Source organism: Piliocolobus tephrosceles, chromosome 3 (assembly GCF_002776525.5).
Source record: "Piliocolobus tephrosceles isolate RC106 chromosome 3, ASM277652v3, whole genome shotgun sequence".
NCBI classification, from domain to species: domain Eukaryota; kingdom Metazoa; phylum Chordata; class Mammalia; order Primates; family Cercopithecidae; genus Piliocolobus; species Piliocolobus tephrosceles.
In genome coordinates this window covers 90515926-90542214 of record NC_045436.1, presented here as the reverse complement: position 1 = coordinate 90542214, position 26289 = coordinate 90515926, and the positions used below count along the sequence as shown (strand labels likewise).

General features: G+C 48.5%; 1 protein-coding gene across 6 annotated transcripts; it reads left to right on the top strand.

The window, feature by feature from the left end:
- On the top strand, window positions 1-24713 carry PITX2 (paired like homeodomain 2). Of its 6 annotated transcripts, XM_023219894.1 has the most exons (6): window positions 1-203; window positions 3990-5357; window positions 9109-9164; window positions 9637-9774; window positions 20774-20979; window positions 23448-24713. In XM_023219894.1, exons 3-6 carry the CDS (start codon window positions 9119-9121, stop codon window positions 24009-24011), a joined length of 954 nt encoding a protein of 317 aa, XP_023075662.1. In that variant the 5' UTR covers window positions 1-203; window positions 3990-5357; window positions 9109-9118; the 3' UTR covers window positions 24012-24713. The 6 variants fall into 6 exon arrangements, with proteins under 6 accessions (XP_023075662.1, XP_023075663.1, XP_023075665.1 ...); XM_023219895.1 differs by lacking the exon at window positions 3990-5357; XM_023219897.1 differs by lacking the exon at window positions 9637-9774.
- The last annotated feature ends 1576 nt before the right edge of the window (window positions 24714-26289 follow it).

Sequence of the window (26289 nt, the reverse complement as noted above, 5' to 3'; positions counted from 1 at the left end):
GCAGTCTGTGTAAGTTTTCATATCTCTGAATGTGTGCACACAGTGGAGAGGGTGGAGCCTTCCATCCTCAAATCTGAAAAGATTGAGAGATTTCGGAGGACACAGATGTGCCAAAGGTCAGAGGGATCAATATACAGGCCCTACCACGGAAAGGGGGAAAAGGTTCAAATAGAAAACTGCTGAAGAAGGGAAGCCACTGAGCGGTAAGGAGTTTCTGAATAATTAAAAAGTTAAGAATAAGCAAACTCAGTTGCCATGGGGGAAGGAAGTCGGGTGGGGGATAAAAAAAAAAGCAGTTGATGTGGTAATTAAGAATTTGGTGGGAGCCTGGGCAGGTCACCTCCTTTCTCAGATCAGAGCCCCATCAGAAATTCTTTCAAGTGTCCTTCTGCGTCGCCAAAGATGACAACAGCAAATCAATAAGTGCTTGAAATGAAAGGAGATGTTGACTAGCCCCCAGGCTACAGATTTCCCGCCGCCAGCCTTTTCTGAACTCCTATAGCGTGCCTTTGCACTGCCTCTCTTAAGAAGAGCTACCTTTTATTCCTATTCTCAGGACGAAGGTAAGTGCTCAGTTAGCATATCTATTAAATGTGGGCTCTGGTTCCAGCTCTTCGATTGCGCGGAAAGCTCACTGCAATAGCTCGCCCAGCCTGCCGGAGGGGCAGACAAAAAGAGGAAGCTTGGCCTGGCGGCTTGCGGGGCCACGCACCTCCAAGGGCTGCCCCGGAGTCTTCCAGAGTTTAACGCTCCTGAGTTAGAACTGTAAGGTCCCAGTCCGAGCAAAGGGCCTGAGCCACCGTAGCCTTGGGAGCGCTCCTTCCACTTGAATGCACTCACAAACAAGCACAAAATCTTTTTAACAACAGAAGAGAAAGACCCCTGCTCCATAATTAAAGCTAGGAATCACCGGAAACTCCGTTTTGAGTTCCAGATATTGGTCTGTTACCTTTCTAATCTTCATCCCTCCTGTAATATGTCTTGATTTAACAATCTTTGCAGCGCCCAGCATTTCCAGGACGTTTTAATTGGGTAATTCATTAGTGAGTCAATACAGACATTTATATATTCTTTTAGCTCAAGTGGTTAAGTACTAATTTCGAAATGATTATAAAACACTGGAATCCGCAACGCATAGTAATTTTAATTTATATGCAAATCAATTGGTTCATCTTAAATGCCTTAAAAAAAAAAAAAACAATTATTGTATTGTAGCATCGGAGGCATGGATCAAACCTCTAGAATAGACAATTCGGAAACAAGACCTGGACTAGGAAGACAATTTAGAACAGCCAACAAATCAATAATGTTTGAGGCAGTTAAACATCGCTAGCCATTGGTATTTACATACTCGCTTGTTGTCAGATAAGGAGCTGGGGAAATTGCTTGCCAGGGTTGAGATCATAATCCAGAGTGAAGAAAGTAAATGGTAGCGCACAGCCCGTCACAGCGGGCTCTGAAATAATACTGTACCTTTCCCAAATCCTGACTCTTGGATGAGAGAGAGTTGGCGGAGGTCACCCCATATTTGTCCACGGTTTTGCCCCACTTTAATCACGCAATTGTTGTCCTCCCTGAGCTTTCCAATTTGATTCCCGTTCTAACAGTTCTATCACTTGCCTCAACATACTGTGGGGAGGAATGTAAATGAGATTCTCACTAAAAATTATCTGAACCCACTTAGCCAGCACTGTTGCACCTAAGCTTAGTTTTGTGGGCTGTTTTTAATTCCCTGTGCCACCCACACATTAAAATCAGATCATCGAAATGTCTGTAGGAAAGGGTGAAGGAAATGGTCCAATGCTCTAGTTTACTGGAAGACTATTATCTTTAAACATAGTTCAAGATTTTGAGGAAATAAAAAGGATATACTCTTTGACGAGGAAAAAAAGTTTTAATATTCTAGAATGGTGGGATTACTCCCAGGGATTACCAGAGGATCCGCACTGGAGTTGTTTACGTAAAAGTGTAACATCCTTGAAATTCACAGATACGTAAGGTTAGTGTTTTCCCTCCCCAGGCTCCCAGTCCAGGCGATCTTGCCCTAAAGGAGCTTGTACCTTTGATGCTACAATCTTGTTTACATCTGCAGGGCAGAGAATTGCTTGCTTTGCTTGGACGCTCCCTCCACCCCCTTCTAATTTGAAGTAATCGAAATCTAAATACAGTCGCCACGGCCCACTCTTCCTTTACTGCTTTGACAAGGGAAAAACCTGAAATCCACGTCTTAAATCAGCTCGGTGGTTTGTAGCCCCTCAGTACCCTGCTTCTACGATTGCATGCCTAATGTATTCCCTGGTGATTCTGGGCATTAATTAGTTGTTTAATAGGAGTATGACTAAAAATGTAAAAGAAGGATTAGGAGCGTGAAACGTATGTCCAGCTCCTTCCACACACTCGAGGAGGGAATGAGAATCATTCTGTATCTTCTATTTCTCCAGGAGCCATTTGCATTTCCCACCAGCTGCTCACTTCAGCTGCACTGGCGCTGGGCGAGGCGAGGACCCAAAAGCTCAGTGCAGTGTCTGCGGCGGCCGGGACTGGGGTTAACCAGCCCCTGGCGGGCGAGAGTCCAGACAGAAGGGGGGCCGAGGGGAACGTGAGCTTCCCAAGCCCCTTCCTCTCAGCCCTGGTTTGCAAACCTCTGAAACCTGAAAGAGGGGAGGGAGTTGCACGCGCATATCTGTGCGTCTTTCCACCGAAACTCCCTTCCCTCTCCCTGTGTCTCTCCGTGGGTCTCTGAATCTTTCTGTCTTTGGTTTTCTCATTCTCTTCCAACTTTTCCGTAAGACTGCCTTTCCTTGCCACCAGCTGAAGGCGAGGCCGTTCTGCTACGAGCGCCTCTTAATCTCTACAAAATGAAAAGAAAAAAAAGAGAGGGTTATATTAGCCCATTACTCAGAGGAGTGGGGAGGCTGCAAAAATCGTCGATGGGCAGAGGTGAAAATGTCTTTCTCGGACTGCATTTTCCGGTGTCCTGTAATTAGAGTTCAGCTGTGGGACTTGTTGAATCAATTTGATTTTCTTGCCTCGGTGAGATTTCAAAAACCAAAAATAGAAATTCTCAGAGTCAGAGAGGAAATACAATTAAACAGCACGTGGGCATTTTCCCCCTCATTTCTCTCCCCTTAAATAACACTGCTTTGAGTTTCCACTGGGTAAAGAGAGAAAGTTTGAGTTTTCACGGATGTTATGTGGAGGTTAGAAATGGCTTAAAATGTAGATCTCTAATCGGTTTTCTTCGTGGCTGAAGAGGCTAACCCTTTCCATAAAATGAGTCCATCTGTCGACTGTTAGCTATTTCAAAGTGAAGGGATTTAGCACTCAAAACAAATTGAGCAAGTTTGTTTGCCTGTTTTTACTGCTAACTCAAATGAATTCAAAACACGGAGTAATTCAAGAAAACACATAACATGTTCCAGACAGCCCCCGAAAGTAGGGAAAGCCAGCACCTATATAGTGACTAGGGTTAGTTTTAAGCACCAGGCTTTTTAAAATGTATCTATTTTATGCACATTCTCCTGAGTCATTATATATTCCTAAAATTGTGAATATTGATATATTGATGTAGGAAGAGCGATACAACTTTTAGAGAGAGCTTTATTCTCAATTAGGGACCAAAGAGAGGTCTTTTTAATAGAGGGCCTGAGTTTTGCTCCCAAGCAGGAATTAATATTAGTGGGAAAACCTGAATCCAGGAGCAATGGCTGTGTTCTAACACTTTTCAAAAACATACATTAACAGGATGCCCTTGAGATTGAAAAAACATTGTCCCATATGCCTGGCAGAAGCCTTCACACCTGGTCCTCCAGGCGAATTATATTTATAGTCCTTCCACTCAAAGGCAGGATAGAGCCAAAATATCCTGCTTACTACCGAAATACACGTCTTTGCTCAAGTCAAGAAATCAGAAAATCAGGGTTCAGAAGTAAGGCACACTTTTCGGATGAGAATATCCCCTGTAATTTCACATACTCTTTGCTTTACAGGAGCAAATGTGGAGTTGAGGGAACTCTCTCCCCCACCCCCACTTCCATCCCGTGCAATTTAATACCATCCTCGCCAGGAACCTTAACCTCGTCATTTTAAAAAATGAGATATCCGTGACCCAGGGTGAACTTGTTGAATGTAGGTACAGCAGAGGAAATTCTAGACTCTATAAGCATCTGAGCCTTGTCCAGCGCAAACCCTTCGTGAACACCGGTCAGTGCGTGGCCGTGCCCACCTGCGCGCCGACACTCTCAGCGTGCCTAGTCCACCCGCCTTGACCTCGGGCGCGGTGTCCCGCTAAACTGGGCCCAGAGTCCCGGCCTTACCCAGCTGACAAGCCTAGCTCGCTCGCTTACGGTTGTGGCCCTCCCACCCTCTCCCACTAGTTCACTCCATTCTTCAGATTTCTCCTCACTCATCCTCTCCCATCCCCACCGCGCCCACCTCCACTCCCGCCCTCTATCGGTCCCTCACTTTCCTCCCGCTGCAGTCCTTCTGTGCTGTGACCTCTTTCCTCAACTCTGCAGGCCTGAAAGAAGGTCACACACGCACGCTCACACCCACACTCCACGCGCCTCTTCCCAAACAAACTCATGCACAGTGTCCTTTGTTCCGTCTCTTTGGCCACTTTCCCTGTCGCTTCCTCCCAGCCCGTCCTGATTTTGCTCCCCAGAAGTGCTTTTCTGTCTCCCCGCTGCCCTGGCGCTCCCCCTCTGATTTATTAGGGCTGCCAGCTTGGCGCAGATTCCTTGTTCTTCTCCATCCCATCCTCCCTTCTGGTCCTCCTTTCCACAGTGGAAGTCCGTGCTCCTGCTCCTCCGTTGGCTCCTAAGTGCCCCGCCCGGTCCCCTCTCCTTTCGCTTTCCCGGCTCCGGCTCCCGACTCTTCGGCCCGCCGGCCTCTACTTCCCTCCCCTGCCTCATTTCTCGTCGCCCCTGCTCGCTCCCCCCGGCGCTCGCCCGGGCGCTGTGCTCGCTCCTGTATCGCCAGCCGCTCAGCCGGGCTCGGCCGGCCGCCCGCGCGCCACTGTGCAGTGGAGTTTGGTGGAATCTCTGCTGACGTCACGTCACTCCCCACACGGAGCAGGAGCAGAGGGAAGAGAGAGGGATGAGAGGGAGGGAGGGGAGAGAGAGTGCGAGACCGAGCGAGAAAGCTGGAGAGGAGCAGAGAGAAACTGCCAGTGGCGGCTAGATTTCGGAGGCCCCTGCGCACCCGTGGACTCCTTAGGAACTTGGCAACCTCAGGAGCCCTGCAGTCCTCTGAGGCCCGGCTTTCGGGCGCTTGCCGTGCAGCCGGAGCCTCGGCTCGCTGGAAATTGTCCCGGGAAGCAGTGGGACGCGGAGACAGCAGCTCTCTCCCGGTAGCCGGTAAGTGGAGGCCATCTATTCCGCAGGGATGTGAGATAATGCGAGTCTGGAAATTTGTTCCACTTCGGAGAATCTTCACCGTAGGTGATTTGTGGCTTTTGGGGCTGCGTTTCGCCCAAGGTAACGCAGTTGGCAAACAGACCTTGCAAAGCCCTGTTCCTTTCGTCCCCCGCCACAGACACTAACAATCTACCGGGTGCTGAAGTCGAGTGGGAAGCTCGACCATGGCTGGCATTTAAAATGAGGTATCTTCCCTTAAATCTCGGTGCCAACACTGCAGGAACAAATCCTGGGGCCAAGGATTAGCATTCTCAAGATAAAGGGCTGGGTACAAAGTTTCAGCTACTGGAAGATTAGCCCCTTTCCCATTGTTATCCATTGGAAAAAAAAAAGAAAAGAAAAAGATTCCATCTTAAATGGCAGTTAGTGACCTCTCAGGCCCAAGCGAATTACCTGGGAGCCAGGCCTGGATGCCAAGCTTGCACCATTTCTTTGGATTATAACTCCTTTAAATTGATCACCAGTCAACTCCAATCTCGCACTTCAGAAGATACATTTTAAATGGATGCAGATAATTATTTTCCAACTGGAGATTAAGAAAAAAAATTTCGATTCTAAACCTCAGAAATATGTTCTTCTTTTCCAGTTTAATCACTTTACTTTCTTAAGCAATTTAGAAATCAAACTATCATAGGGTGCTGTGATTTTTTTACTCTTTTGTGTGAGTATTGTCTTACTAAACTAAACGGAGAAAACTTTTACTACTATAAATTTAAATATCAGAATTCATACATTCTAAAATATTTTTGTGAAAAATTAATCTGATTTAGAGAAATTTCCTTGCATTCTTTTTAGTCCATCAATCAAAAATAAAGATGCTTTTATCACACAAAATATCATTTTGGCAGAAATCCATCTAAAATTCAAATGTCAATAATATCAAGAAAACAAAGCACATAAGCAAAATAAATTGAAGATTTTTGTTGAAGTAACATGATCATACAAGATTTCAACAATCAAACTTTCCCTAAAAAATTAAATAGCTATTTCATTTATGGATGTTTTACTTTAACTCAGCAAAATTACACTTCAATTATTTAGATGCTTTGTTCCTTAAGTGTGTTTGTCTTCACATGTTCCTAAAGCACTTATATTAATTGGTTATAAAGAACGCGTACACATGGTAAAATACGTAACTGAATCGAGCAGTATTTTAATTTCCTTAAATAATTACTTACTACAAATTAATTTACTGGCTAATTTCAAAATTTAGTTCATTTAAAACACATGCTCCTGTGCTGTTTATTTTTAAACTTTCCATTAAAGATTTTGTTATGGGGTAACAAAGTGAACGAAAAGGGAGGAGATGTGAAAGGATTTGGGATTATTCGAACTGTATTTTTCCTGCACTTTCATTCTTGCAGCAGTCATCAGAAATTATTTTTAAGCAAATTATTTTATTTCTTAGGGCTTGCCTGCCTGCTTTGCCATGGTTCCGCGTCCTCCATTAGCCGTGTAGTGCTTTTTGCGTGCTCACAATATAAAACCCAAGTTGGCCCAAACAAGATTCCTTGGCATATACATTCCAACCAGAACATGAACTTTGGGAGTGAGAACTACCTCCCATCAGGAAAAGTCTCCCATCTCAATTTGTGAGATTAGCCATTGAAGCCAGTCCCAAAGTCTGGCAGCCAAATTTCTCAGAGAAGACTTGCCTTGATAGGGCAAGTTTAAGGATCAGCAGGCGGGAGTTGGGGGTCTCTTTTTAAAAAATTATTTTCCCCAGTTATTTAGACTCCATTCTTCTAGTAGGCCTGGTCATTAAATGAAGCATAAAAATGCAGGTCTCAAGGCTCATTTTGACTGCAAAATAAATCTCCAAGTCACAAGGACATGTAGGAGTGAGTTAAGGAACACGCCTTGACCTTCTTTTCAGTCCTTAGAGTGGAGCTCTATGAGTTCTTGAAGATTTGTTTTGTATTGCTTTGTTTGGTCTTCAGCACTGAAGCAGGGGGGAGTGGGGGGAAGAATGTGTAATAATTGACTGACTTTATACTGAGCAACCCAATCTTTTTCTTTTGTATATTTCATTCTTTAAAAAAATAATAAATAAAAACTATTTGCAGTTACCATCTGTAGTGCTCCGGCTACCAGCTAATAATGCAGCCAGTTCAGACATATAAAAAAAAAAAAGATTATCGAAATGATGATGACATGCAAATTTCCTCTGAAATTATCATAAGTAAACATTTGAAGTCTGGACTAATAAAATCCCATCTGTGTTACTTCATATCGAGTTAGTAGAAAGCTGTGATAATGAATTTTGTAATATCTCACGAACAGACATCTCAATCAGGGACTAATCCTGTGATTTTACTGCAGAATCACTAAATCTGGAGCCGCCAAACTGCTACTTCTGGGCCCACGGGCCCACAAGGATCGAATCGGCAGAGTCCCTGCCCGCGTTCTCGCTAGCGGGTGGGGGAACCTCCTGGGGGTCCCCACCCTGGATCCCCACGCCACTGCGCCAGGCGGCCCCGCCTGTAGGCAGCAACCTTGGCCAGAGGCTCCCAGGGACCCGCTCCCTTCAGGAGAGGCCGAGACGCAGGGAAACGCGACTCAGGCCACAGGCAGGCCCACAGCTCCCTGCCCCGCCTCTGTGCCTCCGCCAACCCAACAATGCCTCCTCCCACCCCAATCCCCGCACCCGCGCGAAGTGGGCCCTGCGGTCGCCGGCGTACCCTGGTTAGCGTGGAGAGAGGCAGGCGCTGAGATCGAAGGGGCCTAGGGAGCCCTGGACCTTCTTTTCTTCTGTCTTTAAAGCAACCGCGGCTCTTGTACCCACCGGGTGGAGCCCCTCGAGACCCACCTCTCCCGACTTGCCTGTGGCAAATAAGGGGGAGCGCGTTAAATGCTTGGCTCGCTGCGTTGTGGTTGAAAACGTGAAAAAGATTTGGCTTGCCCTGGAGAGAAAGGGGGAGAACTGGGTAGCAGTTATACCAGAGCTCTTTCTCCGTCCTCGTCGGGCAGTAAACCCTCCAAGAACGTTTGCCCTGCTCTCCTCAGTCTCGCTTAGTCCACCCGGTGTCTCTCTGGAATCTTAAATCATACTTTAGGGTAAATAAATGGCCGGGTTAGTATCTCTAGGAGAAAGTGTGGCTAAATATGGAAAAGCGGCTCCTGATGGATGAGAGGCCCGAAGTCTGCTCGCTCCTGGAACAACCTAGGCCAAGAGCCCGTGCGTTTCAGAATTACAGAAAACCGAGGGAAACTGCTGTCTAGGATAGGGTCACGTTGGCTCTGACTTTGTACAAATGTTTGCTGAGCTCCGACTAATGGACAAGCACTGAAGGGTGGTCTTTGCATACAGCTTCCCAAAGAGAAAAGTCCTCTCCACCCACCCACTCCCCCTGCCATCGCGTTCAGATGGGTTCTTAACCCCGGCACCGAGATTCTTGAAAGTAGGTCCACAGCCTCTCCAGCACACTGTGGTTTTAGAGTCCTCTAACCTCTGGGCCCTTTTGCGGCAACTCTAGAGGGAGATCCCCTCTTGATAAAATCTAGATGTCATGGGCCCGAGGCTAGGCTGGAGACGCTGATGCACAGACAGAGGCTGTCAGGTCGGAAAAACACGCCTGAAGTCTAGCACACACTAGGCGCCTAACAGCTAGCATAACGGGTAGTCCCATCTGAGCCCTGCGCACTCGATGGTCGCCGCTTCTTACAGCCTTCCTTCTCTTCTGTTTTGCAGATAACGGGGAATGGAGACCAACTGCCGCAAACTGGTGTCGGCGTGTGTGCAATTAGGTAAGAGCCCCCTTCTCCTGCCCGGGTCATCGGACGGGAGGCCGCGCCACGTGAGGGCGGCAAGAGGGCACCGGCCCTGCGGTGAGGCCCCAGCGAGGGGCGCTTCCCCGAGGGGCCAGCCTGGGCAGGAAGGAAATCAGAACCAAATCGCCAGTGACCTCTCTCTGTGGCGGGGCGGTGGACAAGGAAGCAGCGGCGCGCTGTATACCGAAGCCCCCCATCCTACTCCTCCCGGCTGGAACCGCGGGCAGCCGGGGAGGCGCAGAGAGAGTACGCCATCCTGCCCCGGGTTGCCAGAGGGTCCGGGGGACGGGGATGCCGTCCGCTCTTTCCTCTAACTGGGTCTTTGCTCTTTGTCCCTCTTTCTCCTCCGGCCTGCTTCGCCCCTCCCTCTCCTCCCGTCCCCGGCTCCTTTCGGCCACGGTCCGGGGCTCCTCTCTCCGCACGTGGGGCGGGCGCGCGCGTGGCCCAGGCGTGCAGCCGGCGGCCGTTGAATGTCTCTTCTCCAAAGACTCCGAAATCAAAAAGGTCGAGTTCACGGACTCTCCTGAGAGCCGAAAAGAGGCAGCCAGCAGCAAGCTCTTCCCGCGGCAGCATCCTGGCGCCAATGGTAAGGCCGGGAGGGAAGCGCAGGCTGCGCGCTGGGCACCCGCCTCTGGGACTCTGAGCCTCGGGCGAAGCGCAAGGAGGCGAGGCCGCCAGACCTGGCGCGCCTGCTGCTTGAATTTAGACACTCGGCCTCTGGGTGGGACGGGAAGCAGCCGTCTCAGGGACGTTAATTCCTTTCCCCAAATTATACTGCACTCCTGAGACCCAACACCTCCCTCTCGCTCTCTCCCTGTGGTCTGAGCCCCTCGCACTCTCCAGCAAACCTCGGCGCCTTGGCGGGCGTGGAAAAGTGGTCCAACAGCGACCTCTGTCGCTCGTCATATCCCACTGCGCCCAACACCACCAGGGCCTACTCAACCCCTCAGGCTCTCAGCCACGCCCCACCGAGACTTGTGGGTGCGCGGTTTATCGCGGGAGGCAAACACGGGAAACTTGAGTTGGCGAAGGTTTGCTTTGGCTGGTTGAGGGAGGGGAGGCGGGCTGACAATATTCCTGCAGAGCTGGAGGGCAGCCACTGTGCTTAGCAGCCCAGGGTAGAATGGAGGTTTGCCCCTGTCGACGCGAACCTGCCTGAAGTACTGGTTGCCAGGCCTTGGGTTTTGGCGATATCGTTGCTTGATTGGCTGGTTTCACTCTTGAGGGGTCGAGGGACATTGCCAGAGGAGGTCTGCAGGCTTAAGTAAAAAGTTAAAAAAGTCTCCAACCTATGCCACAGGCCTTTCCTGAATTGAAACTTGTTCTGTAGGGGTGTGTGTGTGTGTGTGTGTGTGTGTGTGTGTGTGTGTGTATGAGGGATGGAGGAGAGAAGATGTCTTTCTTTTCAAATACATGGGGGGGGGAACCTCAAATTTACTGTTCCTCTATTTTCCTGACTCCGTAGTGAATAAGTGCCTAGCCTTAGGAGGCTGTTGACCTTTGATAATGTGAGCAGATAAAGCCTCCCCACAGCCCTCAGCCCCTAACCCCCTCTTTCCGGATTAAAGTGTAAGAATACAAATGTAATATGGGATGGAGGGGGACGATTTGGGACCCCGGCCAAAAAAACAAATCGTATTACTAAGAAGAAAACAAAGATCTTGCATTGGAGTTTCCCCGTGAATCTGAGAGAAAATGATCATTTGTTGAAATGGAGCGTCTAAAGTGATCTGGTGCTTCACGCCTGGACACTGCTCTACACCACCAGTCGCCCTGCTGGGCCAGTTAAACGCTCACTTGTCCGAGATTAACCCCATGGGGTTAAATGGGGGCAATGCAGAGATAACGTCGTGTGATTTCTGTCATTTAGATTGTGTTAAATTCTTCTACTGTTTGATAATCGGTAGTAAAAATAAATTATTAGACCGTAGTATGTTTGGGATATGGTTAAAAATCAAGAGCAGCGATGACTTCTGGGGAGAATGCTTTGTGCGGGCTCAGCCCTGGCTCCGGTCAGACTAGAGGATCTCCTCAATCTCGCTTCGCGCAGGGCGGGCTCGCAGTCGCCAAGCCGAGGCTGACATTTCTTATTGTGCGGGGAGCCAGAGAGACACACAATGTCTCCTGTTTCCCCCAGTCCCCACCCCGGGTTTCCTAGACATGGAGAATGCATTCTGAGGACAGGTGGAGAAGCCTACGGTGGGATGGGATCCTCGTATGTCAGCAGGAAACGGCTAAGAGCCGAGGAGTCTTGCTTGCGCCAGTCACTAGCCGGGCAGGCACCCCTGGTAGTTCTCTTTCGGTAACTAGCTAATAAAGAACTAGAAATAGTGAATGATTGCTTTCTTAACCATTACTTTGAGGCCCGCACTATTTTAGTGCACGTGAAAGGCTCTTCCCCTACACTCAGTGTGTCTGTTTTCTACTTTTAGACCGAAAAGAAAAATTGCTGCCCAAACACGTTTAATGCCATTAATTACGAAAAGGCATGTAATGAGAAGAAATGCTGAAAATCTTAATTTAATTGGCTTTTAAGGAACTAGTAGACAAAACCAAAAAAAAATCACATGTGAATGGGCAAAGTTATAGCACTGCTGAAGGAAAAGTTGACAGAGTACCTATCCTTCCCTGATTATAAGTTAACTTCTGGAATATCCAAAGTCCTGACCACAGACTGCTTGTAAAACCAAAGGATTTATTTCTTGTATTTTTTCAAGTTTTTCTTTGCTTTTAAAGAGAAAAAAGTTCACAATGACATATGATTTCTTTAAAGGACCATGATAGTCTATAACGCTACCCTCTCCGCCTCTGCTCCCCAACCCCCCAAAATAGCATGTCCTCGTTAAAGACTAAACGTTCTGTATAGGCAAAGTCCACCTCTAAGCGTCCAGGCTCTGCCTTCCTTCCCAAGTGAGTCCCAGTGTCCTTGATACCCATTGGGAGGATGCCCAGCCTGGATAGAACCCCGAAACGGGACTAGCACGAGAGCAACTGGAGACCCCTAAAAGCCAGAGGTTTGAGAGGATGGACGCAGCTAGCAGAAGATGGTGCAGAAGCCAGTTGAGAATGACCCCCTAGAGTAAAGAGGCCTTTCTTTGGCTTTTCTTGCTTTGAGGGTCCTGAAAGGTGCCTTCATCTTGTGGAACTCATAAAATGATCATCACCTTCAGGAGGAGGACGGATTGACCCTCCCCTGTCACTGGCTCAAAAAGTTTCAGGGCGGCGGCTCTGGGTTCCGTGCTGAAATCGGACTGCGCTGCAGCCCCTTTGGACCTGACGCCTGTTCCCCCGGCCTCCCTCAGGAACACATTGTTAAATAGCTTTGGCCCAGTGGATGGGCTGAAAGTGTTCGACCGAAGTCTCTGGTGTGCACAGACTTCCTCCCTCTGGGAGGTGGGCTCCACGGCCCGTTGTGGCACCTCCAGCCGCGACACACACCTTCACACGCGGCAGCAGCTCGGTCCCAGCCTCCTTCGAAGGACCTGGGTTAACCCTGGCAGCCTCGGCGGCCACAGAGTCCTCTCCGCCGCCCCGCCCCCGCGCCTCTCATTCAATCAGGGAATGTTTGCCGAGCATATACTACGTGGACTCCTAATATACCCCCTGAAAGCAAATAACCCCGTTTTCCTCTCCGTTATGAAGCGATTGTAATCCTAACACGGACACCAGCGAGATCAACCCAGACCGTCTGTAGCAAAACGCAAAATGGTGGTGCGTGGGTTAGTGACCAAGGTCCTGAGCCTTGTCAGAAAGAAGGGGATGTGTAGAGAAAAGGTGGAGAACTCTAACTGTGGCTAGCGCCGAAGGGACAGGTGCTTGCTGAAGGGGGCATGAGGCTTGAGGAAAAAGCAACGAAATAGGGGTAAGGAGAATTTTTACATTTTCTTTCCTACCCCCGACCTCCGCCATCCCATTCTCCCCTCTCCCTGTCCCCCCGCACGCCCCCAGTCAAATCTGCAGCTCACTGGAAAGGGGCCCCACGGCTTTGTGGTTTTTCACCACCTGGGGAAATTGTACCAATTGTCCCAATGTAGTCAGTCCCTGCGGATCCTTACCCGCAAAGGTGGTCTTTACAGGTCGCGTTCCTCGCTGCTGACTCCGTACACAAAGTTTCTTAAGGCTGGTTCGGCTGTTATACAGCACCGCCCGCTGCTAATATATGCAGCAGTTGTTAGAGCGGCTCGGGGGAAAAGGAAATGTATAACGAAAGCTTATTCGTGAGCAGGAATATACTAATGGAACAATCTGATGTCTTCTTAATCCTATGTAAAAAGCTTTGTCGTCTTCCTAATATTGACTGAATGGGTAATTAATGGCTCTTCATCTAGACGAATACCCTGTAATCCAAGATAGGCAAAAGACAACAAGCCCAAGGTAGAAGACAAAAGGCCCAAGTGCAGCGGCGTTTGCCCGCCTTCTACCCCCCAGGGTCTCTGATTGGGAAAGTTTTCTCTCCGAGGAGAAAAAGGCAGGAGTGGGAGAATATATACCTACCATTTCGGGGCTAGACTTCACCACAGCACCTGACCACCCTGCTCAGTTTTCTGTTACTCTGTCTTTCCACCTCCAGTCCTTCTCCCTGCATTTTTTTTTTCTTCTTAACTCCTCTAGGATGACCTCCTACCACCACCGCCATTATGGTCCTAATACCCTTTCCCCACAAACCCCACATCTTTCACTTCAGCAACCAATGAGGCCCTTTTCTGATCCAGGAGGAGATTCCTTTCTTTTAGAACCCAATACATACAGTCTTTGAGAGCTAAAGTAGTTGGTAGGGGAGGAAGAAATTAATAGAAAGGGAGAGAGCATACAGAATTGTGTGTGTATGTTAAAGAGTGACCAGGAATGACAGAGTCAACTTCTTTGTGAGGATCTGACAGGAGGAGTGTCCAAGACTCTACCAGCATGTTTTTAACAGGCTGACATTTTAATTTAAACCTTTAGAAGTAATATATTACTTGGGTTACTACAATGAGGTGGGTTCCTTTTTTTTGTCAGCTGACAGCTTTTAAAATATTATTTCGCTAGGGAAATAAAAGCTTCATCTCAGATTATAGGTGGGTATTTTTGGATTTATGTGATTTATGGTCACCATGACAACTAATGCCGAATGTTAGCTACCAGCATGTCTGGGAGAGAGAAAACAGAAAGAAGGGAGAGCAAAAGAAATCGAAAAGGGAGATGGACATGTGCTGGAGAGGGAAGAAAAGAGAAAAAGAGGAAGATAGATGAGCGTTTAATCCAACTGTTGTTTAAAAAAGTGAGAGGGGACTTCATTTAGCCCCTTACCACTTCCTTCTTTCCTGACCTGGATAACTATGCTCGATTTCATATTCCACCCTCCTTTCCCCTTCTTCCAACACATGCGCTATACCGTTGTCCTTATCTTACTTAGTTTGGCGAGTAGTTGCTTTCTGGAGATTCAGGGACACCTAGGAAAACTGTGACGGTAACATGCAAATGTGAGGAAGCATTAACGGCATGTTCATAGAGTGATTCTAGCAAATGCCCCCTCCTCTAATCTCCCTTCTCTTCCCCAGGCCGGTGTGAGGTGGTAACTCCCACTGCCATCTGAACACTGTTCCCCCAGCTAGTTACCCCAAATCTCAAACGGTTGAGCAACTAGAGCTGTGGGATGGAAGGATGGGTACCATTTGCAGGGACCCAGAGAGGATGGCTGTTGCTCAGTATATCTACAGAGTTCTGATTCAGAAAATAATCTTCCCCTTTTGACAAGCCAGAGCTTTTTAAATTCCATTTAGGAAATGGGGAAAAGGACAGCTACAGTGAAGCTTTTAATTTCTGTGTTATTTGGTTCCACGGCTATGAGGGGTGGTGGGTAGTGGACGGTTTTCAGCTTGTTTTGCATGCACAGAAAAGCCAGATAGTGGAGGGGGTAGGGCACTTCTCGGGCAGGGTGCAAGGTCTCCATCTGACCTCTGTGCCTTACCAGGAGCTCACACACTCACGCCCATCACGTGGCTCCAAGCTGAGTCCAGGCAGGCCTTGCCCTTGAGCTGGCTTGGGCCAGGCAGGACTCCCACCGCTCTAAGGCCTGACAGCTCAGGGAGATATCTGATTAAGCCATCTTCTGGGTGAGCTCTGAAGACAGACTCTTTCCAAAAGTCAGAGATCACTTCGTTGAGTCCCAGGCCAGACCTGGGTCATTGATACAGAGAGTTTGGCGGCGCAGCTCAACCGCTAACCACCATGGCCAGAGGGACTTTGCACAACTAACACTGAAGAGTGTGAAATTAAATAAGACTTTAAGACTGATAATCAGTGGTAAATACCAGCACAAAACATGGCTGACCCGGTGTCACACATTTTCCTCATCTAGGATCTTTCTTTGAAATAATAAGCAAGAAACCCCAATCGAGACAACCCCTGATGTCTCTGAGACTCAAAACCTCACGCCTGCACTGGGCTTTCCTTCTTTGCCCCAGTAAGCCATGCAGCACCTCCAGTTTTCCTACAAGGATCCCACTGATGTTCTCCATATTGGAAACTTCTATGTTAGAGGCTGAACTCATAGTAATTTCTAAAACCAATTAAGAAGAACTTAGCCAGAGGTCACAGTAGTGCTATAAGCACAAAATGCACAAGATTTCTTGACTTCTGGCCCCTTTCTCATCTATACTGCCTATGCCTGTGCACCCACAAGTCTTATGTACATTAAATCTCCAAAATCAACCACCACCATGCCACAGAGTTTTCACTGGACAGTGTTTCTTAGTTCCCACCACACACCTCCTTTTCCCCATGCAGACTTATCATGTTGGTGTCCTGCCACACAGGGGGCCTGAGAAGAATGTCACCCAATAGCCGCTGCTGTGAGTGTGTAAAGTGATTAGGAGATTAGGAGAATGATGAAACTCCTGCTGGAAAAATGCAAAGAAAATCCTCACTTTGAGTCAGTTGTTTACAGAGCCTGTGTGTGTGTGTGTGTGTGTGTGTGTGTGTGTGTGTCTGTAATATAAAATGGATGTAAATATATATACAAATAAATATGGTTTTGCTTTTACTGTAATCTGAATTCTCTAGATAATGGTCTTTATTCACCACTTGACTTCAATGGGTCTACACAAGTTAGGACTCCTTATCTTTTTAGGCATCTAGGCTGCCTGCTGATCCCCAGTGCTTCCAACGTCTCCCACATGTTGGTACTATGAGGAGCGGTCACGTGCCCTTGGGTTTCTCAACCACTTTGGAGGCTGATTGAGGTCCTTCGTACATGTATATTTGCCGTGATGAAAGTTCCATCAGTAGAGTGGAGCCACCAGAGCTTAAATCAAAATTCTGTGGGTTTATGAGAGACGGGGTTAGAAAGCTATATGGCTCTGTGGAGCTTCTCGGCTTTCTAAAATAAGACATTAACACCCAAGCTTCCAAAAATATTTGCAGGTCTGGGGTTTGACTCTTGAAAAACAAGGAGTCAGGGGCTGTGTATACTAACTACAGTGGAGATTTTTTTCATTCTTTAATGTGATGGAGTCCCTTCATGAAATGAAGCTTTAAAGGGGCATGGTATTGTGGGGACCAGAGCTATTCTGAGGTTTGAAAGAAGAAACTGGAATATGATTAGTAAACACATTGGGCAGAAAAGAGCTGGATTCTTATTGACTTAGTTATAGGTCATTGGCTGGCAGTGCGATGGGAGGAAATATTTACTTTACACATATACTTTATGATCTTGGGGGAATTAGAGGAAATTCAATAAGAAAATGGCTAGAAACATTTAAAACCCTTATTTAAAAGACTTAAGCAAATTAGAGTCTTATCAGATTAAAAACCACTACAAATGTAAGAGCATTGTCTTCAGTGAAACGCTGTGGGGTCTGAGAAGGAGATTCTCCGCCAAATCTCAGGGATAAAATGCGTCATTTAAGCACCAGATAATGAGCAGAATGTAAATTAATTTAACCTTCTTTACCAACAGGCTGCTGGTGTAATGTGTATAATTTAGTGATAAGATTGCAGGACCTAATATAGCTGGATGTATGAGCCTCAGCTAATGCAGACCTGTCACATGAGGATGTGTTCCACTCTGAGCAGGTGTCTGTATGTGTGGAATGGGGTAAAGTGGAATAAAAGGTTAAAAGCAGAAATGCTGATTTAAATCTTACTATGAAGAAATTCCTCTCTTGCAGCTAAATTACTCTTAAAGTGGGATGATACTGGTGAAGAAAGATTGAAAAAAAGTTCTCATTTGGGTCTTTGGACTACAATTTTAAAATGGGGAGGAGTTGCAGACAGGGTTTGGGGGTGGACAGGGCAAAGGAGAGACACATAAATTGCAAATATATTTGTAGTCTGCTTCATCTATTTTGTTCCACACTGAACAAGTTTCCCAATCTTGTGAACAAGGACAAGGAGGGAGTGTTTTAAAGATACTTCATGCTGGCACTGCAAATCATTGACTGTAACGTCAAACAAATACACATTCAGAGATGATAACACTAACTCCACAATAAAACAATCGCCAATGCAGAAACCCAGGGAGAGATTAGTTTGTCCTCTCCAGCTGACCTATGCTGGGGGACAAAAGGACTTTCAAAAATTATTTTGAATACGTTTGGATTTCTTTCTTTAATTTATTTGGAAATTAAATTTACTTGGAAACAGTCCTATAAAGAGTTGATGTCTCCAAAGGTGATTTTTTTTGTTTGTTTTATATAAATAAATAAGGCTTTGCTTTTCCTAGTTGAGAGCTGTTCTAGGCTTTTCGCCCTTAGCCCACACACACCCCTGCTGCCTGCTTGGACTTTAAGGGCTCTAGACGGCCTTGAGCTCACTGGGAAAAGAAAAGGACTGTTAAAAATTATCCTTGAAATTGGTTATTTGGCAACATTCTTAATTGTATGGAAATTCATTAAGGCATATTTCATATATAATTAGCTCAAGGTTGTTGATTCTACAGGCTTTATGGATTTGAATCTGATTGATAATAAAGTAAACAAGAGAGTCGAATTTAAAGCGTGCCTCTCTCGGGTTAGGACGAGCTTAATACAGTGTACAAGGAATTTGAAAGATCTAGGATATGTGTCTTAATCAACGTTAAGTAGAATGGATAAGCTTTCAGCGTTTTGAAAATGCTGGGCTAGTGTTTCTATTCTATTGTGTGTTTTCTGTCCGGGGACTAATAAGCATCACAGAGAACGTGATCTGAGGCGACTTTTTATTCTTGTATAAATCCAGAGTGAACCACCAAACAGTTGTTCCTTTAAAGTCAAGGTAATTTTCTTTTGACGGGTCCATTTGCTTCTCGATTTCTAATTTATTAGCCTGCCTTTTCAGGGCTGTCTTCTTTGCAATTAAAGTCGAGCTTCTTCAGATTAGCGCAGCATTCACTTGACAGGCTGTTTGGAAAATTTAAGATCAGAGAAGTGATTTGTTACTGTTTTTCAAATTTTCTAATTTTAAGTAGCATGTCTCCTTTTTATATGGGGTGGGGGATTGGAAATGGATGTAGTGAGACACAAAGAGGGGGTTTGTTGATCCTTGTACCTTTCAGCCCTTGAACTTTCCACTCTCTTCTCCCAAGCCTTCGACTCCTAGCCTCATCTCTTCACCTTTGGGTTCGTACTAAAAGCCGGATCGCCTTGGGCTGGGCAGGAGCAGAATTCCCGGGAGCGTGCCTGTGTAGACCTAGTGGGCACAGCGAGGCATTAGCCCGGCCCCGCACTGCTGATAGGTGCAGGCAGGACAGTCCCTCCACCGCGTCTCGGGGCGTTCTGATTGGTGCGGAGCCACGTCACTCCCACCCGGAGAAGGGTCTGGGAGGAGGCGGAGGCGGAGAGGGCTGGGGAGGGCCGCGGCGGAGTGACGTCTCGGCCCCAGGAAGCCCGCCTCTGGTTTTAAGATGTTAGGCCAACAGGGAAGCGCGGAGCCGCAGATCTGGTCCGTCGCTCGCCTAGGTGCCTGGAGCTGAGCTGCGGCGAGGCCCGGCTTCAGTTCGACCGCCCGGGGGGTGTGCGTGTGCGCGTTGCGAAGGGTGCGCTCCGAGGGCAGCGTCGTTGCTACAGCGGCTGCCGCTGCCGCAGGGGATCTAATATCAGCTACCTGTCCCTGTCACTCTTGACACTTCGCTGTCAGGGCTGCCGCGTGGGGGGTGGGCAGAGCGCGGTCTGCGTTAGCTTTCCTTATTGGAGGGGTTTTTGGGGGGAGGGAGGGAGAGAAGAAGGGGGTCTTTGCCCACTCTTATTTCGCTTTGGAGCTTGGAAGCCTGCTCCCTAAAGACTCTCCGAGTGGTGCCCTTCTGCCTGCATCCCATGTCTTCGTTTGCCCGCTGACTTTCGGTCTCCGGACTGTTTCGCTTGAGCCTTTCGGAGGAGACGGGGGCAGCTTGGCTTGAGAACTCGGCGGGGGTTGCGTCCCCTGGCTCTGCCCGCAGCGGGGAAACTCCGCGCCTAGAGCGCGACCCGGAGTGGACAGCGGCGGCTACGGGGGCTCGGCGGGGCAGCAGCCCAGGACTGGTAGAGCGGCGCGCTCCCTCGTCCATGAACTGCATGAAAGGCCCGCTTCACTTGGAGCACCGAGCAGCAGGGACCAAGCTGTCGGCCGTCTCCTCATCCTCCTCCTGTCACCATCCCCAGCCGTTACCCATGGCTTCGGTTCTGGCTCCCGGTCAGCCCCGCTCCCTGGACTCCTCCAAGCACAGGCTGGAGGTGCACACTATCTCCGACACCTCCAGCCCGGAGGCCGCAGGTAAGGCGCCGCGCCGCCCTGCAGACATTCCAGCTCAGCTGCCCCGCGCCACGCGCTCCCTCTCACCCCAAGGAAGTCAGCCCCTCCAGGGGGAGGCGTGGTGGGAGTGGTGGTTCGCCTGGCTCTCCGCAGAACTTCCGGGAGCCGGAATTTTGACTACCCCGCATCCCTTTAGTTCTCCCTCGACCAGCCCACCTCCTCGAGCGCTAACGGCGCGAGCCTTTCTGCCGCCCTCTCTGCCTACCCTGGCCTCCCTTCTGTTTCCTGGATCACAAAAATCCCAGCATCTCGATTCGAGGACCTTCAGAGGCCGCCCCACCTCTGTCCCTGTTTTCCTTTCGGCTTTCAGCTCCCGAGGAGCTCCACTCGTTAGGAAATTATCTAAAACCACTCAGAAATGCCCTTCGCGAAGAGGCATTATTTTTTTTCTTCGAAAGGGCCGGCGAACTTGGGTGCCCAACCGAATCCCCACATCTTTTCCTAGCCTTCCCAAACCGCATCGAAATCTGAGCTTTCTGCGAGGGGGGAGGGAGTTTGTAAGCCGCGCGCGTGTGCGAGTCCCAGGAGATTTGGTGTGTCTGCGCAAAGGTGTATAAATATACTTGAAAGCACAGTCTATAAAAGTGAATTGCCGCTGCGGTGAGATAAACATGTAAATAAAACGTGCGGCGCTGGGGGAGGAGAGGAGATGGGGCACGGACACCCACACTCGCGCCCTCACACCCCACAGGCGCAGAGCTCCTCGCGGCCCGCAGCCGCCGCGCGCACCCTTCTCCGGCGTCAGGCAGCCCAGCTCTTCCACAGCTGCTGCCGGTCCAGTTGGCGTTCGCGTTGCAGGTGGGCATGCTGACGGGAAACTGTGTGTGTTTCGTTTTCAGAGAAAGATAAGAGCCAGCAGGGGAAGAATGAGGACGTGGGCGCCGAGGACCCGTCCAAGAAGAAGCGGCAAAGGCGGCAGCGGACTCACTTTACCAGCCAGCAGCTCCAGGAGCTGGAAGCCACTTTCCAGAGGAATCGCTACCCGGACATGTCCACACGCGAAGAAATCGCTGTGTGGACCAACCTTACGGAAGCCCGAGTCCGGGTAGGAGCCAGCACGGAGTCTGGGAGGGATAAAGGGGAGGATGTTGTGGACGTACAGACCAAGTAGACCAGGAGGGAATGTGGGAGGGCGCCGGTGGGGCGCGGCTTTGCAAAGGCAGAAGGCCTGGCGGCGGCCTGGTTGCGAGATTACAGTTCCCTCTCCGAGGCCTACAGGACTGCCGCCCGGGCGCAGGCTCCTGGAACGGCCCCGGCTCACTGCCCCGCCATCCTGCGACCTCACGAGGCGGCCTGCGTGGGCAATCCCCTGCACAGGGCGTTGTGTTCCTGGCTTGCAATTGCCAGACCAGAGCTAATAAAATCCCTACCAGGCCAAGAGCCGAGAACAGGCTCCAACCTGTGCGCCTTTAACAAGGAAAACCCGCCAGAGACACACACGAGTTGGCCCTCCCTGGGAAACCTTTGTGCCGGCCCTGTCCCAGCTTTTTCCCTCCTGGGTTCGCGCTTCTTACACTTTCTTTACGTTTTTTTCGGTCATTCAGGTCTCTTCCATACACCCTACTTCCTAGTTTTGTGATCTCCGGGGGCCAAGTTTTAATACACAACTGCTAGTCCTCTTAGGAGAAAGAAAAAATGAAAAAAGACTTTTCAGCTTGGTTTATTTATCTTATTTCAGGAGTTGAACTCTGGAGATTGAAACTCACACCCCCTCCTCTAAATTATAATCGTAGTTTTGTAAAAAGGGCTTACCTTAACTTTGTAGCAAATGTGTACTTTATGGATTGGCAAAAATGAGCTTAAATAAATTACCCAATAGCAACGTCCTGGGTTATGCTGGTCGGTGGAAGATTCCAAATTTGTTAGGATTCTGGAGCAGAAAACAGAATCAAGCAAATCAAGCGGCATCCAGAGGCTTTGCTGTTAAAAGAAAAAAAAAAGTTAAGTGCTCTGGGTAGGAAAAGTAAAGCCCCCAGTTAGAGCAGAGAAAGCAAAAAGAAGAAAACAACAATGATAAAAAGAATAAAGACCAAAATGCTTTCCCAAATCAGAGGGAACGAAGACACTCTCTGGGTGGCATTTGTGCAAGGCATGAGGCTATGCTGGTGAATAAAAGGCCGGGAAGAAGTTGAAAATGGTTTTAGTTTAACTGCCCAGAGCCACAGCTGGGTCCTGGGCGGCGTGGTTTTGAGCAAGGTCAGTCTTTCATTAGCTCTCTTGCGCATCAGGGGAACGGGCCTCTCACTTACTCTTCTCGCCTGGGCAAAGTTTAGATGGTCTGGGGTAGAAATGGCAAGTAATTAAAATAAAGACAGAGTCTATGGGTTTTCTGGGATCCTTCGAAAACGCCCTCCCACCCCGCCCGCTATTCCGCAGCTCCGCCCTAGTGCTCTGTAGCGGTGGCGCTGGGCTCTCCTTGCAGCTGCCTCTCCTTCCAGGGCGGCTGCTTGTCGAGCCAAGTGGGAGTGAGGCGTGCTTTTTATAGCAGTGGGGTGCAAAGAGGAAGGGGGATAAAAAGGAAATCAAGAATGAAAGGAAAAAGAGAAAAGGATTACGCGGCTGGACCCGGCGGAGATGTGTAATGTGAAACATCACCGGTGTCAGCTCGGAGATCTCAGGCCAGGCCTCGCTCCAATACACAAAAGCGGCCGTCTGGGGCGACAGGGAGGCCTGATGTGGATTGGGAGCGGGGTTGCGGCTGGGCCACCGGACACGGGTGGGGGCCGGCCGGCCGGCCTGGGCGGCCGCCTGCAAAGCCAAACGACCGGCCTGGGCCTGGCGCGCGGGCCAGGCCTGTGGTGGGCTTAGGGTAAAGAGGGGACAGAGCGAAAGGAGGGGGAATCTGCAGAACTACTCTTTCCGGGTTCCCAGAGTTTAATATGCCAAGCTCCTGGAGTTAACGAGCTGACGAAGAGTTGGTCTTTTGCTCTTTATTTGGTTGTTTTGCTAGGCGAGAAAGGGTGTCAGCGGCCTAGTCCCTATTAAGGGAGCACGTACCAGGAGGTGGGGGACGACAGTGGAGGTCAGGGAGGGGAGGGAGGAGTTGCAAGGGAGGAAGAGGGTCCTCTAGTGCCTTTCCAGCCCCTTCTCCTCATCCGTGGGTCTGTGGCTTCGGAATGGAAGCAACTTTGCAAGGTGCCCTGAGAAGGGTTGGAAAAGCCTGCTGCCCCGCGTTTATTTTACATTAAGTGTTTTTGGACCTGGAGAAAAGCCTGACTGAGTGATCAAGCTGTCCGCAGGTCTCCATGCATTCGGCTGGGGTTTATGGCATAGCTCCGAGTCCCAGTTCGCAGGCCAGAGCAGACCAGATCGCCCGCGGTTGGTGGAGACCCGAGCCAATAACCGAAAGCTGGCCCTAGTAGCTTGGTGTGCAGGGCGGTGCAGTGAAGCAAGGCTAGGGTGTGTGAGTGTGCTAGCGTGTGTGTCGGGGGAGGGCGGGGGTTGGCCTCTGATGGAAGTTTTATTAATCTGCACTGTGGCATCTGTTTGCTCCCTTGCCCCAACGGCTCCCAGGTTTGGTTCAAGAATCGTCGGGCCAAATGGAGAAAGCGGGAGCGCAATCAGCAGGCCGAGCTGTGCAAGAATGGCTTCGGGCCGCAGTTCAATGGGCTCATGCAGCCCTACGATGACATGTACCCAGGCTACTCCTACAACAACTGGGCCGCCAAGGGTCTAACATCTGCCTCCCTATCCACCAAGAGCTTCCCCTTCTTCAACTCTATGAACGTCAACCCCCTGTCATCGCAGAGCATGTTCTCCCCACCCAACTCTATCTCGTCCATGAGCATGTCGTCCAGCATGGTACCCTCAGCAGTGACGGGCGTCCCGGGCTCCAGTCTCAACAGCCTGAATAACTTGAACAACCTGAGCAGCCCATCGCTGAATTCCGCGGTGCCGACGCCTGCCTGTCCTTACGCGCCGCCGACTCCTCCGTATGTTTATAGGGACACGTGTAACTCGAGCCTGGCCAGCCTGAGACTGAAAGCAAAGCAGCACTCCAGCTTCGGCTACGCCAGCGTGCAGAACCCGGCCTCCAACCTGAGTGCTTGCCAGTACGCAGTGGACCGGCCCGTGTGAGCCGCACCCACAGCGCCGGGATCCTAGGACCGTGCCGAATGGGGCAACTCCGCCCTTGAAAGACTGGGAATTATGCTAGAAGGTCGTGGGCACTAAAGAAAGGGAGAGAAAGAGAAGCTATATAGAGAAAAGGAAACCACTGAATCAAAGAGAGAGCTCCTTTGATTTCAAAGGGATGTCCTCAGTGTCTGACATCTTTCACTACAAGTATTTCCAACAGTTGCAAGGACACATACACAAACAAATGTTTGACTGGATATGACATTTTAACATTACTATAAGCTTGTTATTTTTTAAGTTTAGCATTGTTAACATTTAAATGACTGAAAGGATGTATATATATCGAAATGTCAAATTAATTTTATAAAAGCAGTTGTTAGTAATATCACAACAGTGTTTTTAAAGGTTAGGCTTTAAAATAAAGCATGTTATACAGAAGCGATTAGGATTTTTCGCTTGCAAGCAAGGGAGTGTATATACTAAATGCCACACTGTATGTTTCTAACATATTATTATTATTATAAAAAATGTGTGAATATCAGTTTTAGAATAGTTTCTCTGGTGGATGCAATGATGTTTCTGAAACTGCTATGTACAACCTACCCTGTGTATAACATTTCGTACAATATTATTGTTTTACTTTTCAGCAAATATGAGAAAAATGTGTTTTATTTCATGGGAGTAAAATATACTGCATACAAATTGGTCTGGATTCTTTCTGCCCTCCTCTGTCACTAACTTGGCCAGGGCATCTCAGTCACTGCTTCCTAAACAAACCAATTTCCTCTGCCTGCCTAGTTAAACATACAAGGCAGCAATCCTTATTTAAATTTGGTAGAAATAAATTATAGCCATTCGTCAGAAACCAAAAAGAAAAAAAAAAGGCATTCCTGGGGGGGGGGGGGGGGAGGCTGCAAAATCTAATTTTGTCTCTCCAATTTTTCTTTGGCTTAAACCCAGGGGATTCCATTTTGGCTAGCAAATAATATGAGAAAGAAAAAAGGAGAAAGAAATTTAGCAAGTCCATCAGCTTAGAATGACTCTCAAGTTTACTCCTTTATGAGGAAATCCACACCTCTAGCAAATTGTTCTGGAGAAATATTTGTGCATTTATACATGTACGGTTTATATGCATTTCTCTCAGGAGGAATACATCTATAATAAATTTACAAGGAAACATCTCCGGTTCAAAATATTTAGGCCTCCACGTTTATCTTTCAGGCTTAAGTAGAGAGATCCTTCATGTTATATTGCATTACTATTTCCAAATCCTTTGGAGACATTAAAAGAAACAAAGACGATTTCTAATAACTACAGCCCTTCAGTTTCTCAAAGAGCCCAGGGGTTGAGAGGTTAGAGTGGAGTTTCCTGAGTCTTGTCGAGCAATATGTAGTTGAGGCAAAGGTCATGCTCCCGGTGTTTTGTTTTAAATAATATTGACCCATTAATTCTAAACCTGCTTGTTCCTGAAATTATACAGGATTATAGTTTGCAAACTGCAGGACAATGAAGCAAATCAAGATGAATTACAGCCCTGGCCCTCCCTCCCATCCTCCGACATCTAAACAGGGAATGAGTCCGGTGTGAGTGTTTAAATGAACTTTAAGCACCCGATCCTCCTTTATCAGCGATTTTCAGCTTTAAAAAATGTGAAATTTGATTTCATAACAAATAGAAGCACATACCACTTAGTCCCAGAGAATTCATCCTCATGGCGCTACGAGGGTCGTTGTGGAGGTGGGGGGAGGGATGTGCTGAGATCTTTTGTTACGCTTGTCAACCCCGCGCACAACCAGAGTGGGCGAGAAGAAACACCACACTGGGGAACTTAGAGCAAAAAGTAACCTCCGATTTTCTGGAAGCGAGAATATCATTGTTTTCGCGCTTTAGTTGCTTTCATCTGAATGAAACTTAACCTAGAAGCTTTTGGAGCTCAGACACTGAGTCTTTGTTCTGCAAGAAACTGCTGCTGCCACTTAAAGAGATCGCAGATAATGTCCCCGATTTAAGATCAGTGCTCAACGCACATTAACTTTCTTTCATTTTAAAGCTCTGCCCCCGACTTGCGGAGGGATCACGCAGCAGTCGGTGGCAGATAAAAGCCCTTTGGACGAGGGTCACCTCCGTCCATGTTGTTCGCTTGAGAGCAGTGGAGAGCAAAACGGTCCCCACGGGCGGACTTTGGCTTCTGGAGCCGCAGGGCTCTGCGGTCCTGGCACCTTAGCCTCTCAGCCTGGTAGGGGGCGGGGAGGGGCAGAGCGGGGAGGGGAAGGAAGGA